We start from the raw sequence: 21,777 nt of genomic DNA, 5'->3' as shown, positions 1-21,777 counted from the left end.
AATTTGTGACTTGGCTTTAATATGGACCTATCTTGACTCAGCTTGCATTAGTAATAAATACAAACTTTTTTAAGACACTTTGCTTCAAAACCACAAACTGGGAGTAGAGAAGCAGCACTGGTTGCTGCTGTCACCATCGGCTGTGATGTGATGACGCCACCAAAGCCTCGTTTGCGTTTCAACGTGGCCTCGAGGTGAAAAAGGCGATTATCCAGCGTACTGTAAAATCACTAACCTAACAACATGAGTTTGTACGCCAACACTGGATGCCTTGCAGAGCTCAGAGAGTTTACAGCTACAAAAGGGAGCATTTTCAAACACGCCACATCATTTTGCATTTTTCCAAAGCTAGTGTTGGAAAGGGTTAAGGCATCCTACCAGGAGGGATCTCTATGGGCCTGCGCATACAGTATCTGCAGGGAGTCCTTGCTCTTTGAGTGTGAGTGTGTGTGTGTTTGTGTTTCTGAGGGCTGGTAGGAGAGGCTTAGCCAAGGCCGCCCTCCTCCTGAGCCTTGAACTGAGCCTGAGCGTGAGAGTGAGCTTTGTGCACGCCGCCGGGGATAAGCCCCCGGACACTGGAATGTAAGGAGTAGCCGTGGAGGGTTATGACGAGGACCAGACCACCCAGCTGTCAACATGATACACAACTGCCTTTTATTTATTAACACATCACAACGCTCACCCCCACCCCCACCCTACCAAGCCTCCCCTCTCCTGCCTCCCCAGCCGCTGTAAACCAGGGCCCCATTCCTCTGCTCGCCCCTCTATCTTCAACATGATTAATACAGCGACATACGGTACACAGGGAGTACAGATCAGACAGGATCAGGCGGAGTCACTGCAAAACACATAATACAGCAAGAAGGATGATATTTCATATCTTTTCGCAGCAGATTTACACAAAAGAGAATATTAAGCCGATAAGCAGGACGTGACCGGCAGAGGTAAACACTCTGAGGTCAGTTTGTGTTCACTTGTTTTTTAGGTGCCAGGTACCGGAGCTTATCTAATGCCCTTTGCGTTCAAAGTAAATACTATCATTGATGTGAGTAGTCTGTTATTATTATGAGCAATTCATCACAAAGAGCCATCTAAAATACGTTTGGGTTTCTGTTTGGTATTGCTGTTTTCCATCCCCATGACAACTCTCTATCATCCTGCGACTGGGATGCACCACAGCGGAGATGTGGTGTCCTCCCGGCTCTCACATGTCAAAAAGCTAGCACAGCGCTTTAGCCACAACTCATGCTGAAATGATTATTTGACCACTTGATTGACAGAAAATGAATCAAGAATACCATACGTTGGTTTCCTGCCTTTTCTCAATTTTTATATATCACTCTTCAGTCAATCTCTATTGGGATTTGAACTGCTGGTCTGAAACATGAGCAATTTGAAGACATACTCTTGACCTTTCTTCACTATTTTCTGATACTGTCTAAATTGCAGCCCTTATCACTAATCCCTAATCCATTCATCTCTAAAGCTCTGGCCTTTTTCTGGGAAGAACCTGGCAGCGGATCTCTGTCCAGGTGTTGGTGCACACTCAAGTGAATTTGTCAGCTGTTTGGGCGGAGTTAGCAAAAGCTTTAAGCTGCAGAGCTTCCAGGAAGGCTGTTCTCTGAATCCTCGCTCATAGCTCCTCAGAGATTCCTCCTCGATTCTAGCTCCTCAGGGAAAGAATAAGAGCTTTGAGATGGCCTTCAAGAAGGAGGGCGAGAAGAACTTCCAGTTCAGCAAAGGACCAAGAATTGGGGAATGTTCAAAAAAGGGAACTAGGATGTACCCATTATGTGTAACTCCTGTTCATGAGGACTGGGAGGATGCTGTGGCCTTAACTACCTACTCCTGTATCAGTGAGTCAGAGCTGTGGAGAGTGTAGGGGAAGCAGAGCAGGACATAATGTTGGACTGGCTGTAGCGCTGGCTGGGGTCTGATTCTATCCGGTATTTCAATAGTTGGCGTGTGGAATGTGTGGCAGCTGGCCGTAGTCCCAGGATCAGGTCTAGTGTAACCAGCCACGGACCTGTTGGTTTAACAAAGTGAATCGGTGCCGCACACAAAACAGTCCCGCAACTGGATGCAGGACCTTGCAGTCTGGCCCTGTGGTAAGCCTCAGTGCTTTAACCTCCTTACATACTTGTTTAGCTTTGAATATTCAATTATGGTGCTCTTTGACCGGAGTGGTGTGGCTCCGAGTCGAGCAGGTCCCCTGTTCTTGTGGGCTGTGCTCAGTGTCCTCCAAACGTCTGCGAAATATTCCATCCGAGCTGTGCCAAACCGGTGTCAGCCATAATAAGACTCCCAGCCTGCATGATTTGCCCAGGTGGACCTCTCTGGCTCGGGCGAAGATTTAATGAATAAACAAAACAAAGCATGATTATGTAGTGCTGCACAGATCCAGGTTTTTCTTGTTATTTTATGTAGATTCAAAGGCTTGTTCCAAATGTAAAACTTTCCAGCACTGCTTTTTTTCTGTGGACATAGAGGGCCACCTCGGTTAGTCACTGACTGAGTAACTTTGTTGCCATGGCTTCAGCTTTTATTGCTTTGTGCTTTCTCCAGTAACGGTTGTCTCAAACTCAGCAGCCTAGATCCAGGTTCTTAATCAAGAAACTAAATATCCTCAATTAAAAAGATTATTTAGATGTGTGTGTGTGTGTGTGTGTGTGTGTGTGTGTGTGTGTGTGTGTGTGTGTGTGTGTGTGTGTGTGTGTGTGTGTGTGTGTGTGTGTGTGTGTGTGTGTGTGTGTGTGTGTGTGTGTGTGTGTGTGTGTGTGTGTGTGTGTGTGTGTGTGTGTGTGTTTGACGCGCGTGTGCGTATACGTAGATATGGTTGAAAAATTACCTTTTAGGTTATTGTGATGCAAAAATGTGACAATATGAATTTTAGAACTGAAGAATTCATCCAAAGTCATAATTAAGTCTATTGCTATGTAGGTTTTCACATACAAGGAATTTGCCTTGGTGATTTGGTGCATAACAATACAACTTAGAAAAGATAAAAGCAAGTATTGCAACAGTTGAGGAACAATAACATTAAAATAACATTATACAATATATCTGTGAGATGTGCATAATATTGTGAAGGAAATGTTTAAAAGTTTACAGGAGTATGTATAAATAATATCTGCATTTTTGTACAGAGATGCTAGTCCAAAATATAAGCGTAAATGGAATGTGTTGTAAAAGACGAGGAGACTTCACGTTAATGATTGCAACATAACTCAATCTGATTGCATTTTGTTTGCATAATCCCAAAAAGAAATGGTGTTCTAAAGTCTCTGCTTTTGCTAGGAAATTTTGACATGTCGTAAAAGTTTCTTGTTTTATGAAGATGTTGGAAGTTGGAGAATGTTACTCCAATGTGGTTTAGACTTTGTATTCATTGGTTTAGTTTAATATAGAGAAAGCAATTTTTGTATACAAACAACTTTTTAATCTAAACAAGACAATTCATTTTAAACTAAAACCTCTATGAAAGGCAATTAAAAAAGAATCAATGGTGAAACCAGACAATACATTTTTTTTTTTGCACAATAATAAACAGAATTTGGTCACAGTGTATCTCAACTGCAGCTTTGTTAAAGTAATGTGTATCAGACTGAACTGACTTGACTCCAGTTATATTAAAAATAATATTTAATTTCTCTCCCTGACAGATGTGCAGCTGGGCTCCACTGCCGCCGTGCTGCCCGAGGCTTCACCCTCGCTGCACCCCATGCAGAGCGACGAGGGCCACGAGCGCTTCCTGACCGAAGACGACGGCGACGCCGTCAACCTGCCGGTCGACAGGAGCAGTGAGAGGCCCACTCCGGAGGCGCCGATCATCACCAGCCCGCCACAGACCCACAAGCCCGATATTTACGACCTGGAGTGGAGGGCCGGGCGGGATGGCGGGAGTCCAATCAACGCCTATTTTGTCAAATACCGTAAGGTGAGGGGGAAAATACAAGCTTCCATGTATCACTTCTTTCTTGCCGGATTTTTAACATTGTATAACATTTAATTGCATATTTAACTGGGCCAAATAGATAATTGATATTTACATGTTATTCCATCAACAAGTTTTAATATCTTGTCAATACTGTGTAAATGAAATGTTGCTTTGCTAATAATGTGTTGGATTCATATTATTGTATATTTTCAGACATATTAAAATTTTAGAAAATCAGAAATCTGACATAACTCTGAGGACCCCTTAAGGGTCACGGACCCCCTTGTTGAAGATCTCTGGCCTATACCAACAATGGTCCATACTTGTATTTTGGGTTTTCACTAAAACATGTTTACATGCTTTAATGTTCAGAAAAACACATTGTTTTTCTCATACTGTCTGTCTTAATATACCTCTGTCTGAAACGCTCCGTTTTAGCACCTGTCTCTTTAAGGCCCCACTTGAAAAAGCCCAGTCTGCTCTGATTGGTCGGCATTTCCAAACTCCTGCATCCGCGTTCTCTGAGTCTTTTTACCGCCATTGCAGTCAGGGAATGACTGTGACGGCACTTGTAGTGGCACTTATATATATAGTTGTGACATCACAACCTTAGGAAAATTCCTGACAGCTCATATAAAGACATAACATTTCTGAATGGGCTGTGTGTTTCTCTCTGGATCAAGCGTTTTGATACGTCCCAGTATTTATATAGCACCTCGACCTGCTTTATAATCAAAAGAGACTTATAAATCTCAGTTATCACAATATTGGACATTTTAAATAAAGAAGGTAGGAACACTACTTGAGGTGACTGATAGGCTGCTTATTTCCTGTTTAAAAGCCTGTGTTTTCTTCAGTAATCTGCTCTCTCTGACTATAAAACTGCATTGTTGGCAACACAACTCGGTTCTGCTGGAGTTTGGAAATTGTGACAGAAATCTCCCAGGGATGGATTTTGAGGCCGTTCCCTGTATAGAGCGCCTGCGACGGAACTGTGGAAGGTTGTAGAGCGACACATGATTTTGTTTTTCTTTTAGTCATGTGTTTGTATTTGTCTCTGTGTGTGGCCGTCTGTGTGTGCGTGTCAGGTTGATGAAATGGGAACAGTGGTGGGGAGTTGGCATACAGTTCGTGTCCCTGGCAGCGAGAAGACCCTGCGGCTGTCAGAGCTGGAGTCCTCCAGTCTCTACGAGGTGCTGATGGTCGCCCGGAGTTCAGCCGGCGAGGGCCAGCCCGCCATGCTCACCTTCCGCACCGGCAAGGGTCAGTCCAACCACAGGCTCTCAGCACTCAAACACTGTATAAAACCGTATCAATGTTTGTAGCCCTGTAACTAATATTACATAACTTATTGTGAACTTGCGGGCCGGATCAAAATCTGCGAGAGGCCGAATTTGGCCTGCATGCCTTAAATTACCACTGTTAATGGTAATTTGTTAATTTCAGAAAAATAACCACATTTTTTAGAAAGTGAAGAGGTGTTGTTTATCTCATAGTCTGTGTACTTGTGTTACTACATTATCGTGGTCTCATAACTCTTATATTACAAAAATATGTATTCTGGGACTCAAAATGTATTTGTTCGAAATATTTATATCAAAAGAGACTAAAAGAGACAAATATATTGTTCATCACAATTATTTCCAACACCATTAATACCATTAGTACAGTCAAATTTGGAATTGTACCTTGTAAGCTCTGTGTGTTTTAGGTATTCTGGGGAATAACTGACAAAGCTCAGGTAGAAAGAGCTTCAGCTGCCTAAAACATCTTCAGTGAATAGCAGGTTTTGGTGTCAGCTCCTCTAACTGAAAGAGCATCTGGTTGTTTCTGAACTCCAGATTTTTCTTTACTTTTTGCACCGACATTAAACAGACATCCAGGCAGAAATTTATTGGAGAAGAAGCAGAAATATGTATCTCTTTCTCCAGCGACAGCAGTCTCATGAGAACAGAAAAATATGCAGCGCACATTGTGTTTTCCAGTTTGAAAATATATTGTGGCTCTTTGGATGATTTTTGTGCGTCTACCTTTGTGATTTATAGAAGAGGAAGCATGCAGTATTTTCAATCAAACAGGCAAAATGAAGTTAGTGCACCGTTTCTGTGGACTGAAGAATGTTAATAACTGAAGTAGAAGCAGATGAGACAGGCTAGGGATAATTGAATACACTAAAACATAAAATTGTGACTTCATTACCAACCAACTGCTGATTAAATGTGTATTCTACACAACCATATGCTGTATCTGAGGTTTAATTACTTCTACTTCCACCACATTGTTCAATTATAATCCTAAATTTAATAATAATGATCAGTATCATAATCATAGTGAGTTACTTTGAGCAAAATGTTGTTGTTTCTGAGACAAATAGAAACAAGGACAACCGCAAATGTTCCAAAAATTTACAATAATGCTACACCACAGCCGGGTTGACACAATGTTCCCGGTCAGAAATATGCAAGAAGTTGCCAGAAACCCCAGATATGATTCTATCCCATGGGTGGTTCTTTTTTACAAACATGGTCTTGGACCAAAAAATGTAAACCAGTCCAAAGCTAGACCCATAAGCAATGCCACCTCCCCAAATAACACTCGACTAAACCTTAATACAGCCATTTGCTATTTGTCTCAGTTGTATTTGTTCTTTAAAAATGTATCTCCTGTCATGATGCTTGTTTCAAAACCTCCACATTGCCAGGCATATAATTCTGGTGGAGAATAAGTCGAATCAATTTGCATTTAAAAAAAAAAGAATCCACCTTTAAAAAGACACTGAATATATTTAAATAAAAACCTTAAATATCCAGAATCAACAACGAGAACAGAGCTAGCTACGGCCCTGTTTAAAAAAAAAATAAATGCCCAAAATATAATCTTTTTAAAACAACAAATGAATGAATTGACTGAAAAAATGTGATTAGCATGAGAAAAGTGTTAAATTGGATCCACATCACGTACTCATCCGAGCAACAACCCAGCGGAGTGTGTCTGCACACACACACACACACACACACAGGCGCACACACACCCACATACACACACAGAGACACACACACAGGCACACACAGACACACCGGGGTGAAAACCTGAGCCCCACCCTGATAAAACTCCAAACAGCTCTGGAAGCCAGGAGGAAAAGTTTAGATTTCAGAGCCAAGATCCGGAGCTGTTCCATGTGCTTTTTGGTGGAACCGATAGCCCTGAAGACATGTCGGGCCTTGTTTTTCTGACTCTCTTTTCCTTTTCCTCTCTCTCAGAGAAGAGCAACACCTCCAACAAGAATCCGTCCAACCCTCCCGTCATCTCCATGCCTCCCAAAGCTCCAGAAGACAAAAACGCCAACACACACTTTGGTGTGGTCATACACGACCGAGGTAAGACTGCACAGTGCTGGGCTATTGCTGCAAAAGCAGCAGCAGCAGCAGCTGGAATGTGTGCACACAATGACTGTGAGGGTGTGTGTGTGTGTGTGTGGGGGGGGGGGGTTCCCGAGGAAGATATGGGGCTTTCTGTCTGGGTAGTTCTAATGGAGTTCATGACCGGACCGTGTTGAATAGACCTCAGAGAAATAATGTTTAGATGTGGGCTGGTTTGTTTCACTGTGCCTCAGAGTAGAAACAGTGACACAGTAGTTTCTTTGGCTTAGAGGTTTGTGTGTGTGTGTGTGTGTGTGTGTGTGTGTGTGTGTGTGTGTGTGTGTGCAGACACAGGCTGTTACAAGCAGGCCTACTTTGCTGAAACTCACATTGGTCTTTTTACTAACCATCATTTCTCTCTCTCTTTCTTACTCTCTCCTGCCCTCTCTAACTTTGTGGCTAAGAGCCTAGGCAGTAAGTACACATTCTTCCACGTCATGCCGTCTTGCTTTTTCATTTATTTATTTTTTCCTTCTCTGTGAACTTGTTCCATCGTTACATGAGTTGGGATGCAGTGCTGACGGTTGCAAGTTCTCTCTCTCTGTGTGTGGGTGTGGGTGTGTGTGCGTGTGTTTTATTGGAGTCGCAAAAGTGTGCAGCACTCAAGACACTAATTCCTTATTCGTTTCTTCCCCCAGTGCCTGAGGCCCCCGACCGCCCCACCATCTCCATGGCGACTGAAAGTTCGGTGTATGTCACCTGGATCCCGAGAGCCAACGGCGGGTCGCCGATCACAGCTTTCCGTGTGGAGTACAGACGCGGGCGCAGTGCCGAGTGGATTGTGGCTGCGGATAATATCTCACCGCTTAAACTGTCCGTGGAAGTCCGTAATCTGGAGCCTGGTGAGCTCCCTTCTCTACAGTCCAGTGAAGCATGACGTGATTCTTCTGCCCAGCAAAGGGTTTCTTGATCTTAAGTTATCATGTGATGTTATATGAGTAGTTTACTTATCTGTTTTACCTTTGTTTTGACCTCAATCCAGATTAATTTGACCTGTTTCACTTCATCGTCTAGCCCTTTGATATTTGTTTTATTTTAGTTATTGGCCCATAGTGGTAAAAAGCATGCAATCATTGTTTTTGTGACACAATGATAATATTGTTTTGTTAAGCTTTGTTATTACTGTGTCACATTATTTGTGAAAAGTATAGTATAGACCTATAATACAGCGACTGCGTTTACATGCACAAAATATTCCAGTTTTTGGCCTTATTCTGAAGAAGACGATATTCTTCCAAAGCTGTTTAAATGACTAATGAAATGAATATTCCACTAATAGTCCCGTTTACATGCAGCCGTGCAAAACCGAACTTTTTAAAAAGTTTTTCAGCAAAATGCTAGTTAACATTAGTAATTAAACTTAAACAGCTAATCTAAGTCAAACATGTCTGCGAGTTTCTCCTGTACTGTACGATAATTGTGCGACTGTAAGTCGCGTGGTTATGACACAATCGTTAAACTATTTGACGTGAGCTACAAGGTAATGGAGCCTTTCACACATTGTCATGTTTTTTTAGAAATAAACAATGGACAAATAGTCTTTAACTGCTTCACAGGTAAAGTTATTCGCTGTCAAATGACCCAAAATGAATGGCAGTCAATATGATGTTAACGGCGGGGGATGGCTTGTTAGCAACAAAATGGCTCCATAATAGGTACGCTTTACGGATGCTGGCTTACCCCCTTGCCATAAACCGTAAACAGACAAGAGGCCAGAAAGTGTTGTTAACTTCTGTAAAACCCCTGATTGACATGCGTATTCTGAATGGGGAAAAGGCTATATTGAGAAAACGGCCTTATTTGGAACTCCCAAGCGGAATTTGCTTTTTTCCCGACCTTGAATAGTGGAGTATAAGTGTGCATGTATACGTTCTGTGTGTTATAAGTATTGAAGAAGAATCAAAACCAATTTATTTTTGCCATGAGCAAAGACACCTTCAGCAGCTCTGTACTTGAGTTAAAGAGATCCGTTAGAGCCGATTTTAAAATGGCTCTGTGTCCTGGCCATGTGGGCAGTGTGTTTATGCCGTTAATGGAAACACACTGCCCACGCGAAGATGACACAGAGCTGGTTTAAAATGGGCAAAGTATTCCTTTAAGTGAAGAAACTGAAACTGAAGAAGTTGTTACATGTGTAACATTCCCCATGTGTAACATTGCTTTTCTTTCTCAGGTTCCTCCAATAAGTTTCGTGTCGTAGCCGTGAACATGTATGGCGAGAGTCCTCACAGCATTCCCTCCAAGCCCTATCAGGTGCCACAGGCCAGCCCGCGCATCGCAGACCGTCCCGTGGTCGGCCCTCACATCTCATCCACCGACGCAATCAGCGACACACAGATCATGCTGCGCTGGACTGTGAGTGCCCCACTGACATACAGCATCCATTAGACCGCTGGAGAAACACGTTTAGAGATCCAAAACTATTATAGTCATAGTTTTGGCTGATCATTTCCATCAGTAATATCTACATTACATTGTACTCATTGGAGTTAATTTCCTAAATCAAGAATTAAATCATTAAAAAGGAGTCAGACGAGGCAAGAAAGAGGAGCAGACAGATTTACGTTGAAGAAAACATACCATACTAGTTGCACCCACACAGTTTTCCTGTGCAGTGAGGGGTTATTATAGACGTTTTGGGTGCACTCACTTCCAGTTCTACCTCACAATACAGTGGTTGTTGGTGAAGAGGGGCTTTATGGGCTTTATTAATGTCCTTACAATGCAATATAATTATAATTTAATATGTATTTAAAATTTTCAATGTACGTTTCAATGAGAAAAACAACAGTTTTAAAGCGGTTTGGCTTTGTCAGATAGTTTATTGTATTTGTTGTCACATAAACAAATCCTACAAATTATTATACACATAATCAACAAAGGATGTGATGTAGAGATGCAAAAAAACCTTAGAGGGGTTTAATCTGGGCACTCTCGAGTGCATACACCAATTAAAATAGAAAGAAACTAATATACCTTTAAGAGAAATGAGAAAGTATAGCATCAGTTACTAGGTTACAGACAGTAAAGTGGATGTTGGATTGAGTATTTAGGATTTCCTAGGACATGATGAGTAAGATAAAATAGGAGTCCTAAAGTTTGTTTGGATTTGCTTTTTTTAATACCAAATCCTATCTTAGACTCTTCCTATGTTAATTTAGGATTTAAGATAAGAAATTAGTGTAATACTCCCCTAGGAGTATAATGGTGTTTTTCCATTCCGGTACCTAAGCAGGTACCAGGGACTTTTTTTCTTAATGGAAAACCAAAAAAGGCGAGTAGAGTCGAGTAGATACCATGCAGTGGAAAATGCCATAATAATAAGGGAGCATACAATATAAATACACAATGACATAGTAACTTGGGCGATGTGGTTTTTCCCAGCTGGCTCACCTGCGCGTGAGCTGCTGGTAGTCCTTTAGGAGCAGAGATCCAATCAGACCTTTAACTGAGCAACTGTGATGATTGGAGCTTCGCTCTAACTGAGATTAAGAGGCCTAGTCCATCTACGATTTGATTCCTCTCTCTTAAAAGCCATTTCCCCTCCTCACCACAGTTTGGGCTGCAGATGGACGCAGATAATTCCCCACATTTACGCAACCTCAGACAGTCTCATTATTTCCTGAACTTTCGACACAATGTGCAATCACCATCATGCATGCAGTCCTGTACATCGGCTGATAACAAGCCCTGCCATTAATTGCTGGAAAATGTCCTCACTTTGTTTAGTAATTGCTCACCGGATTGCTGTAGTCCAACGTAATCTTTTTTTCCCCCCCATCTCCTTCTAGTATAGTCCCTCGAGTAACAACAACACCCCGATCCAAGGCTTCTACATTTACTACCGGCCCACGGACAGCGACAACGACAGTGACTACAAAAGAGACGTGGTCGAAGGTGAGTGGAAATGGACCTCTTTATGTGTCTGTTTTTCCACTGCAGATCGGGTGTGTAGCTGGTGTAGATTGTTTGTCGACAGCCCCGTCCTGTTGGGATGTTCGGCTCACGCTCTGCAGATAAACTGGGAGTCGGGAGGGTAATGGATACTCAGTGTCAAGAGTGGGCTGTAGTGGAGAGGGGCATTTCTACAAAGATTTATAGAGAGTGCTGTCCCTGGGCAGCAGGGCTTTCTGAAATCTGTTTTTAATAATTGGCTGCCAGAGCTGCAATATGAGCCCTGCCAGAAGAGTGGAGCTCAGGTTGCTGGCTGGAATGCTAACAGAGCAGCCTGGTACGGGAAGGGAAGGAGGGACGGCCTCTCACTCACCGCCCAACGTCTTCCTTCTCCAAAACGTGTGTGTGTGTGTGTGTGTGTGTGTGTGTGTGTGTGTGTGTGTGTGTGTGTGTGTGTGTGTGTGTGTGTGTGTGTGTGTGTGTGTGTGTGTGTGTGTGTGTGTGTGTGTGTGTGTTGTGTAAGCACTGCTTTTTGGGGATTTAGATCCAAAGATGTCATTACACTCAGGCTACAGATGGCTAATTCAGTTTTAGATGTTTAGATTTTATATAATATGTTATATTTTATAATATGTTTCCACAGACTTGCAATGATTGTTATGTTATTTTAGTTCATATAGGATCCCCATTAGCTATACCCTTAACCACATTTAAAACATACAGTACATTAAACATAACAGTCCACATAATTCAACACATTTAAAACATGCATTATCTGTATTTCAATGTGTAATTTAGAGCTGATGAATAATGGATTCAAAATCAATTGGCAACTATTTTGATAAATTATTAATCAGTCTGAGTCATTTTAAATGTAGATGTATTTATTTGATTAGGACAATGCACATTAATCAACATTTCTGTAAATGCACCCGTGCCGGTCGGCTAATTTTCAACCTAGCATACGCGTCTTTATAGTGGGAGGAAACTGGAATACCCGGGGGAAACCCACACAAACTCGGGGAGAACATACAAACTCCACCCAGAAAGCCCCGGAACAACTTGGATTCAAACCCAGCACCTTCTAACTGTGAGGCAGAGGTGCTAACCACTGAGCCACCGTGCACGAAAAACATGAAAATAACATTTTTTTAATGCTGATGTCAGTTTTTTAAATGTGATCACGTTCTAGTTTCTTCACTCCTCTGGGACAGTAAAATGATAATCTTTGAGTTGTGGACAGAACGAGACATTTGAGGACGTCACCTTGGGCTTTGGGAAACACTGATCTACATTTTTCACAATTTTCTGACATTTTAGAGACCAAACAACTAATCCGTTCATCCAAAAAACAATCTTCAGTTGCAGCCCTAGTGTAGTTATGAACTACTTTCACTTAATATCTAATTTAGTTATGTAACCCAGACATGGACAAACTTTCCAACCAGCTGGCACATCTTATTTCAAAGAAATCTTATTTTGACCTGGATTGTCTAAATTTTTGCTCTAACATATGACTTGACAGTTATTTGAGCACCGTGTTTTGTACTTCCCATGCACTTAATCAGTTATTGCTTCATCTTTTAAAAATGGAGTTTCAGTACCACACAAAACTTATAATTTGCGGAACATGAACACGTTTGTTGACATTTGGACCAACCACACATTGTCATTATTTTGGGACCCAGCAGTTTGATTTCGGTGCTACAGTCACAGTTTGGCCGCTCCTCAATAAGTGCTGAGGTTCAGTACCCTGCCCAATATCCCTTCTGTAGTCCCTTTCCCATCAGATAATCTTAAAGTGTCTTATTTAAAAATATATATTGTATAATACGTATGTACTAGTGCTTTTTATTTGTGCGTTAAATTTCTGATTTAAAGCACAGAGGCGATTTAGCTTCAGCAGCAGCTTGCTTTTATTGTTCCCAATTCCAACAGTTGGACTCTCCTTTTGGGCAGAGGTAGCGCTTGTGATTTAGCTGTGATTTATTATAGGTCCTATTAAACACAACACAGCGAGAACAGCAGCTTTTTTCAGTATTTCAGCCTCATTTGATGGAAATGTAGCATTTCAATGTTGTTTTATCTGTGTGTGTGTTTGCACGTGTGTGTGTGCACGTGTGTGTGTGTGCATGTGTGTGTTAGTGCACGTGTGTGTGAGAGAGATACTGGAGGCTTGCCAGGACAAACATGAAGCTGCCATATATGGAGCTCATCTAAAGCAAAGCAACTGTCTGAGCCCTCATGGGACTGACAGAGTAAGAGAGAAGTTTGGGGGGGGGGGCAAAAAGGGGGGGGGGAATGAGAGAGAGAGAGAGAGAGCATGAAATAACGTGACAAGAAGTGTGAGACATGAAGAGAAGGTGGAGAAATAGAGTTTACACAGGATTTAGAGTAGTGTGAGTCAACACGGGCCCATAGAGGAAGTGATTTCTCACCTTTGCCCCCCCCCCCCCCCCCCCCCCCCCCCCCCTCTTGTGCACCCTCTCAGGTGTAAAACACTGGCACATGATTGGACACCTCCAGCCTGAGACCTCCTACGATATCAAGATGCAGTGCTTCAACGACGGAGGAGAGAGCGAATACAGCAACGTCATGATCTGCGAGACCAAAGGTAAGAGCAAATAAACGTCATGACTCATGCTCAAACCAGACCTCCACTTCATGGAAAGTCCAGTCATGTTTCTTTGAAGGCTGTCACTTTAATGACGGGTATGATCGCCATAATTACACAACATAATCCTACTGAGTTTTATGAGACCGACAACAATGGTTTGCATTCTGTGGTTTGGTACTGTGTTATTTTTCTTGGTTGCTTGCGGGTAAATAGCTGTTCCTCATGTCCCCTCCTCCCCACCTCCCTCCCCTTCTCCCTGCTCCAGCACGTCAGTCCCCAGGGTCGCCCAGCCAGCACCCCATTACCCCACCCTACCCCCACCCACAGGAGCCACCCAGCCCACCTGGAGGACTGCTGTACCTGATTGTGGGCTGTGTTTTGGGGGTGATGGTGCTCATCCTGCTGGCTTTTATCGCCATGTGTCTGTGGAGGAATCGCCAGCAGAACAACATGCACAGTGAGTCTCTCCACAAACAAAACATTAAGCATAAAACGGGTATAGATTCTCCAAGTTCACTCCAAGTTTTACTAGGGCTGCAAATAATTATCAGTTAATTTTTTTTATGGGAAATAAAAGATTTCAGCTTGTTTAATGTGACTATTCACTAGTATCTTCTCTACTTTGTGACAGTAAACTGAATATCTTTGAGTTGTGGGCAAATCGAGACATTTAAGGACGTCATCTTAGGTTTTGAGAAACACAAATCCACAGGTTTCACAATATTCTGATGTTATGAAGAGCTAGCAATCATCCATTAACCAAAAAAAAAATCAACAGAATCATCCACTATGAAAGCACCAGCATGCATACTGAGAGTTAAAGGTCTCATATTTAAAGATAGTTGGCCCCAAGACAGCATGTGCAGCATATTCCAAGTCTTCATTGTACATATAAGGCTCCCACAGCACTTGCAGAGGCTTTTTTTTTTTGGGGGGGGCGGCAAAACAAGAAAAGTAAAGGATTCTTCCAAAGGACCATTGTCAGCAAAATGTAACAACAAATTTACCACTTAAAAGAAACAGTATATTGATCAAGATTGATGTATCGTTTTCAGTTATGAAATGAACTAATCATATAGTATATGTAAGAGATTAAATGGGCATATGTATGGGCTCGTATCGGTTGCAGGCCCCTGAATCAAAAAGAAATGGTCTCGTGGCAGGATTTGTTAAATTAGTAAATATTGTGTCAAAGAATCCATGTAATACCGTTTCATGATAAAACTTCTGATTTACACCCGTAATAATTATCTAAGGACTGCACTGGCCAAATGAGTAGTTTCACATTGTTAACCCTTGTGTTTTCTTTGCTAGATAGAGATTTGCTAAAGAGCGTTATGTGGAATCTGTCATGTTATTTTAATAACTACAATTGGGTAATTAAAAAGAACATTGATACAGGAAAACGGGTCAATTTGACCTGAGGACAACATGAGGGTTAATGTATCCTGGGCTATGATTAGATTTCAGTGCGTACTTAAGAACGATCCGGCTCAATACCTAGCATTGTCAATAATAAAGTTATTATTTTTTACCTGTTATGATGTAGAATATGACCCTCCCGGGTACCTGTACCAGCCAGCGGAGATGAATGGCCATGTCCTGGAGTACACCACCCTGTCTGGCACCAGCCGCATCAACGGGGGCGTCCACGGGGGATACAGCCACAACGGGCCCATGTTATCCCAAGGGTGCCATCACCTTCACCACAAACTCCCCAACGGCTTGGCGCTGCTCAACGGCTCCGGCAGCCTGTTCTCACCCGGCCACCCACACAGCCACAATGGCACCCTGCCCCACAGCACGCGGGACTGCGAGCACCCGCACCCCCACCACCACCATAACGTGAGTACACCAAAACCTAGAGACTGGACCTGATATTCGGCTATCAAGGCGTGTGCAAAATCCTCTCCAGCAGATGATCTCTATTGATTATTCTTGTCCTAAAGTACAATGTTGTCTCGTTATATATCGTCATGTACTGCACTGTCCGTGTCAAGCTGTATGATTGAGAAATTATGTTTTTGTATTAGAGCCCGACCGATAAAGGATTTTTAAGGCCGATACCAATAAATACCGACAAATATTTGCTTATTTAAAAATCCGATGTGTCGATACATTGGCCAATATACTGCATATATATTTTTTTAATCCAGAAACACATAACAAAACAAACATATTTTCCTAACATTAGTTAATTGTAGTTATTTATAGCAAGCCACAACAGAACAGAGGAACATAAAAATATGTTCATGTTCTGATAAATAAAGTGTATAAAAATACAAACTGAAGATATGAAACTTCCTTTGAACAAAAACATTTTGACAAAAATCAGTGTTGCCAACAGGGACGTTGTAGAGCGTCCTCTGGTGGACAGACTACACAACACCCTCACTAACGGGGACGTTGTAGAGCGTCCTCTGGTGGACAGACAACACAACACCATCACTAACGGGGACGTTGTAGAGCGTCCTCTGGTGGACAGACTACACAACACCCTCACTAACGGGGACGTTGTAGAGCGTCCTCTGGTGGACAGACTACGTAATACCATCACTAACGGGGACGTTGTAGAGCGTCCTCTGGTGGACAGACTATGCAACGTCAACGCTCATAACATGGTTGACAGCCCGTTTTTATTCATTTATCAGAATCATTTATTTGTCATTATAAAAGATTCTGATGAATGAATATTAAAAAAATGTACATACCAATATATTGATGGGGCTCTAGTTTGTACGCGCTTCTTGCCCAAGACAAATTTCCCACAGTGCAATCAATTTTATCTTATCTTATCTTAAGGCTAGAAGGGAAACAGCCACGACGACGACAGTTAAATTTAGGCATCAAAGCGACTAGTTAAGTTCAGGAAAAAGATTGTGGTTTGGTTTTAAACACTCCAGAGGGACGAACACGCGTTTACTAGGTGAATGTGTTAAACTTACATTATTAAATTAGCCTATAATTTGCATATCTTCCGGTCATAGCTGTATCCCTTCTAGCCACAACCCCATTATTCACTATTAAAGACCAAGCATGGTGTTTTACATTATATGCAGTTTGGTTTGGCTAATTGTAGTGTGTGTGTTCTCTCGTCAGGGCGGAGGCATGTACACCGCTCTTCCCCAAACAGAGTCGTCTGACTGTATGAGCTGTCAGAACCTCTGCAACAACAACAGGTAACAGTTGGTAAAAAATTTTTTTTAGAAATCCAGGAATTTCTTGGTGTTTATTAATCAGAAAAGAAACTGAAAAAACAACCCAGAGACACTGTATGGTGAATGTATATTTTTTTTTACTTACTTGAAGAAACTCTGGTACAAACATTTGTTATAAGAGCACAAAAAAAATGAATTACTGATATTGGTAGTTAATATGCGCACACACACACACACACACATACACACATACATACACACACACACACACACCCTCCTGCTAGTTCTGTTTATGTACTTAAGCGTCCCCAACATCACAGTTTACCCTGTGTGCACCCAGCCAGCAGACCTAATGAGCCCTGTGTTTATTTACCTCCGGCTGCTGGGAAAAGAGGGGGTGTGGTCACAATCCAGTCATGTGCCGACAGAGGGAAGCTGAGTTCAGGGAAACATGGTGAAGCTGGCTGCGTTCAACGTTCTGCGTTTGGGAACTTCAGCGGAGGGCAAAACCACAACGTGTCACAGTTCTTCAGAAGCATTGGGACTGGACCTTTAATCTCCGGTCCAACTGTTGAAAAGCTGTGCGAGAGGGCTCCATTCGTGTTAGAGAGCTGTCAGTGCTTTGTCCACCGTCAGGGCTATCACATTAACACAAGGGGTTTTCTGTGTCTGGGGAAAAAAGCCACACATATCTGCTGAGAGAAAGAACCAGAGCTCTATGTTCAGCAGAAGATGCTTCATAAACGACTGTCTCGCTTTTTTCTTTCCATCTCTCTCTGTCTCGGAGCAGATGTTACAACAAGACCAATGGCACTTTCTCCAGCGGCACTCTGCCCGTAATGCATCGCGTGGCGCCGTGCCAGCAGGACGGTCTGGAGATGGTGCCTCTGCCTTCCTCGCAGTGCCACGGCCCCGACAGCCATCTGCTCTCTGGGGACCCGGGGGCCGACGCAGGGGGCCGGCCAGACGAGCACAGGGAGTCCTCGCCCTCGCAGCATTCCTGCTGTCTGGTCGGGAACAATGACAACTGTCCAGCAGACAACACTGGTGAGACATATTCTTTTACCAAAGTATTTTGTCTTCTTTCCTCGTTCAACACTTTTCTTTTCTTCTTTTTCTTTGTTTTCTCTGCTTATGTTTTTTCACTGCAGAGACAGCCACCTAGAACTGCAACTCCTCAAGACGTTTTTGGTGCTCTGCCTTTATGAAATTTCCAAAACATGAATAATCACATGTCTTTTTTGCATAATATTGAAACACAATTTAATTGAATACTGAGGTTTTAAGACTCCAACATTGTTTCCCAAGCTATGTTGGTCCAGGGGCATGCAAGGTGTCATACGGGCTATGCAACAAAAACAAAGAATCTTAAAAGAGTGTGTATGTAGCTGAAGGTTGAACGTTTGAAGGGCCCGGGGTATGGGACTGAAAAACGTTTTGGGAAACTGAAGTCAAATTATGCATACAAAAACTACATCAACTTCAGCATTACACACACTTAGGGCTGCGCACTATATCATTTTATTACTGTAAATGTGATATTAACTGGTGAGAAAACCACATTGCCAAAAGGCTGCGACATATAGCAATAGAAGCTCAGAGACTTTTTTAGTTAGACTTATATCAGTAGAAATCTGCACGTTAAAATGTCACTCTCATTCTTTTTTTAATGGTGCTTTTTATTTTTAATTCAATTAAATTTGTTCAGGGATATCATTTTTAAATTCAACAAGCAGTTTGGTGTATTTGAGCAGAATCCTGAAAGCAGCAGAAAGGCAGAACTCAGTAGCCTACATTTTAATATCTGTTAATTTGTGGCACGTAATATCGTTTTTGCGATATTCAACAACTTTGTCGCATATCTTCCTCATGTTGTGCTGGCCTACATATAATGTCACCATGGAATCCTTTCATCCTTATTGTTAACAGTGATACAATTTGCTTTTATAATAGAAAAGTGTTTTGTTATGTCTTATTGCAGTCATTGCAAGAACACCTTTAAGTGTTGTTGGATTGTATAGCATCTGTGGAAAGTGAAGTATTTCATGATAAAAACACACTCAGATTGGCTTCTACAGTAACCAATATGAATGTACCATTATTTAACCACATACTCATGCTCATTCATACCCATTATAATTTTAAGCTTACCCAATAGCTGTTAACAGGAATATCTTGACATTTTCAGAGCGCTTGTTTATTTGCTGTCTTGTAGAGAGTCAGGTGGGAAGATTGAGATTGGGAAGATTCTCTATGTGTCTGGTGAATACAAGGCTACATCCAACAGGCTTAGTTTAGGTTAGCTTAGCTTGGCATAAAGACTGAAAAAAATGTCTTAGGCAACTTCCTAAAGTCTTGTCGTCACCCCGCGGTTGCTAGGCAGCCATTGGAGACTCCGGGAAGTCTCTTCCCAAAGATTAAAATCTGCTGTGCTATCTACAACTTGTCCATTTTCAAAAAAATATGATATAAGATGAGAATTTGTGAACATTAAACGGAGCTTGGCTCTCCGTTTCCCCCTGTTTCCAGTCGCTGTGCTAAGCTAAGCTAACCTGCCCCAGGCTATGATTTTATTTTTAACGGGCAGTGTGGCATCAATCTTTTCATCTAACTCTTTGCAAGAAAGCAAATAAGCATATTTTCCCAAAATGCTAAACAATTGTTTTAAATCAATTCAGCCCAAAAAAAAAAAAAATCCCAGGAAAGTGGAACTTTCAGACCTTTACACTATTATGAAATTAAACTCTAAACAGTTGTTATTCTTCTTCATGCTTTCCTAGCAAGTCTTTATATCTTTATGCAGCAACACCACAAATTACTCTGTGGGCCTCTCCAGAATCTGTTCCTGTCTTTTTTGATATAAAGTATAAACCAAAGTCTCTCTCTCTCTCTCTCTCTCTCTCTCTCTCTCTCTCTCTCTCTCTCTCTCTCTCTCTCTCTCTCTCTCTCTCTCTCTCTCCCTGGGTGTGTGTGTGTGTGTAGCTGAGGAGGAGCTGGAGTGTGTGGACACGGAGGGGCCTGTGGTGTGCTGGGAGAGTCTCGGCCTGCCAGACTTGGACTGTGACGAAAAGCCCGGGTGGATCTCCAGCAGCAGCCTGGCGGGCGAGCTGATCCAGCCCAGCCCACAGGAGGTCTGAAGCCAGCCCACACACACACACACACACACACACTCCCCTGCAGCGTGGAGGCTTCAGAGGAACCAGGCAGAGAGACAGTGGTGGAGATATATCACAGTGGAAGAGGACCGGGGATGAGATAGTCAGAGACACTGCATGTTACGGTGACAAGGACACAAAACGTTGGACGGACTGAGCTGAGATGCTCAAAAAAGAGCGACTGAGAGCGAAGCCAGACGGAGAGAAACGGAAGGAATACTTGCTCAAAGACAAAAACTACAGTACATCCCACTGGAGGGAGGACTCTCACGAAAGATCAAAAACTCTCTGAGATGACTTATTTATTTTTTGTAGTAGTGAAATATTATTTCATATGAATGTATCTGTTTTAAAGTTACAAAAAAAAAGTTTGTCTTTTATATTATTTATGCCTTTTTGGATGAGAAATACTTTTTATTTGTTGCTGTTTTGTCCTTCTGTGTTCCACTCTAAAGTGCGGAGATTAGCAATGGTCTGTGTAAAGTTTTGTAATAATATAAAGAGAAGATATGGAAGAGTAAAACAACAAGCTATTTTCAATGTCTTTCCTCCTCTCCTTCATGTGTAGCGGCCAATGAATGATTGATTTAGTGGATTTCGCGGCCCAGGTCCAAACCCATCCATATTTCTGGCAGGCCTTTGATGTGGCTCTGTGATGGGCTGTTCCACTGCAGTGACCCCTGAACGGGGTGAACACTCCCTGCACTGTTCACAGTAAGGCGGCTGCTCTTTGCTTCAGTGAATACTTGATAGCTCATCACTTTACGCAAAATTCACTATTGCTTTGAGAGCAGTGTTGACCTACTGGTCCCAATCCGTTAGTGAGGTGGTGTAGTTAAATGTTAAAACTGCTCTGCTGCTAGTGACAGAATACTTTCCCAACCTTTCTCATTTGTAAAATCCCACAGGTGAGGTTTATCTGAGGTCAGGTACAAATCTCCAACCACAGGAAGAAGTTAAAGCTAGTGTAAATTGCAGCAAATACTCCATCCAGAGAACAGTGTATCCTCATCCATGTGGCATTCTTGGTAAAAGGTCAGTTCAAATCAAATCATAAACACACGTTTTTAGAGTAACTTTATTTTTATTTGAACCTGTACCCAATTTTCCTTTGTATTTTGTGTAGACTGATTGTTACAACAATTTTTGAATTCAGTCCAGAATTAAGCAAGATCGATGCAGTAGGCATGGGTAAAAGCCACAATTTAAGTTATTGGGCAATTACACATCTTCAATTTCCATCCACTAAAAGTGTTTGTGTCTGACATTATGGCAATGATCCCTACAGAGATAGAACTTGTTGTTAAAGAGTAATATCCTTTTTGTTTAACATGAATAGCGCCTGCCAAAGCCACCAGACTCTATTTAAATAAACAGTAATTTTATCATCGTAAAACACGCTTCATTCAAATTGATAAAAATCTAAACCCTGTACGTGTTGTCTTTCCACTGTTCCAACAATCACCACTCTGGTTTGGTTGGAGTTAATTGGGGGCGGAGGGGTGATTGCGCAGTGGATATGACACATGCCTTTTGGTGTGGGAGATCTGTGTTTGATTCCCACTGAGATACATCAACCAATGGGTCCCTGAGCAAG

At 42.1% G+C, this 21,777-nt stretch overlaps 1 protein-coding gene across 1 annotated transcript in view; it reads left to right on the top strand.

Annotated features, from left to right (window-relative positions):
* The window catches only part of cdon (cell adhesion associated, oncogene regulated), a 41,772-nt gene extending 21,052 nt beyond the window's left edge, over positions 1 to 20,720 (top strand). Inside the window, exons 8-19 of the mRNA XM_034866383.1 lie at positions 3,648 to 3,937; positions 5,026 to 5,200; positions 7,198 to 7,314; positions 7,995 to 8,198; positions 9,530 to 9,711; positions 11,148 to 11,253; positions 13,742 to 13,864; positions 14,133 to 14,324; positions 15,417 to 15,712; positions 16,967 to 17,046; positions 17,816 to 18,072; positions 20,008 to 20,720. Of these exons, the coding sequence (XP_034722274.1) occupies positions 3,648 to 3,937; positions 5,026 to 5,200; positions 7,198 to 7,314; positions 7,995 to 8,198; positions 9,530 to 9,711; positions 11,148 to 11,253; positions 13,742 to 13,864; positions 14,133 to 14,324; positions 15,417 to 15,712; positions 16,967 to 17,046; positions 17,816 to 18,072; positions 20,008 to 20,162 (2,177 nt within the window). The 3' untranslated portion in view covers positions 20,163 to 20,720. The remainder of the gene's footprint in view (positions 1 to 3,647; positions 3,938 to 5,025; positions 5,201 to 7,197; positions 7,315 to 7,994; positions 8,199 to 9,529; positions 9,712 to 11,147; positions 11,254 to 13,741; positions 13,865 to 14,132; positions 14,325 to 15,416; positions 15,713 to 16,966; positions 17,047 to 17,815; positions 18,073 to 20,007) is intronic.
* Positions 20,721 to 21,777: the final 1,057 nt, after the last annotated feature.

This window comes from Etheostoma cragini, chromosome 3, assembly GCF_013103735.1.
Source record: "Etheostoma cragini isolate CJK2018 chromosome 3, CSU_Ecrag_1.0, whole genome shotgun sequence".
NCBI lineage: Eukaryota > Metazoa > Chordata > Actinopteri > Perciformes > Percidae > Etheostoma > Etheostoma cragini.
Note: the sequence above shows the minus strand (reverse complement) of the source record. Positions and strands in the feature narration are given on the sequence as shown.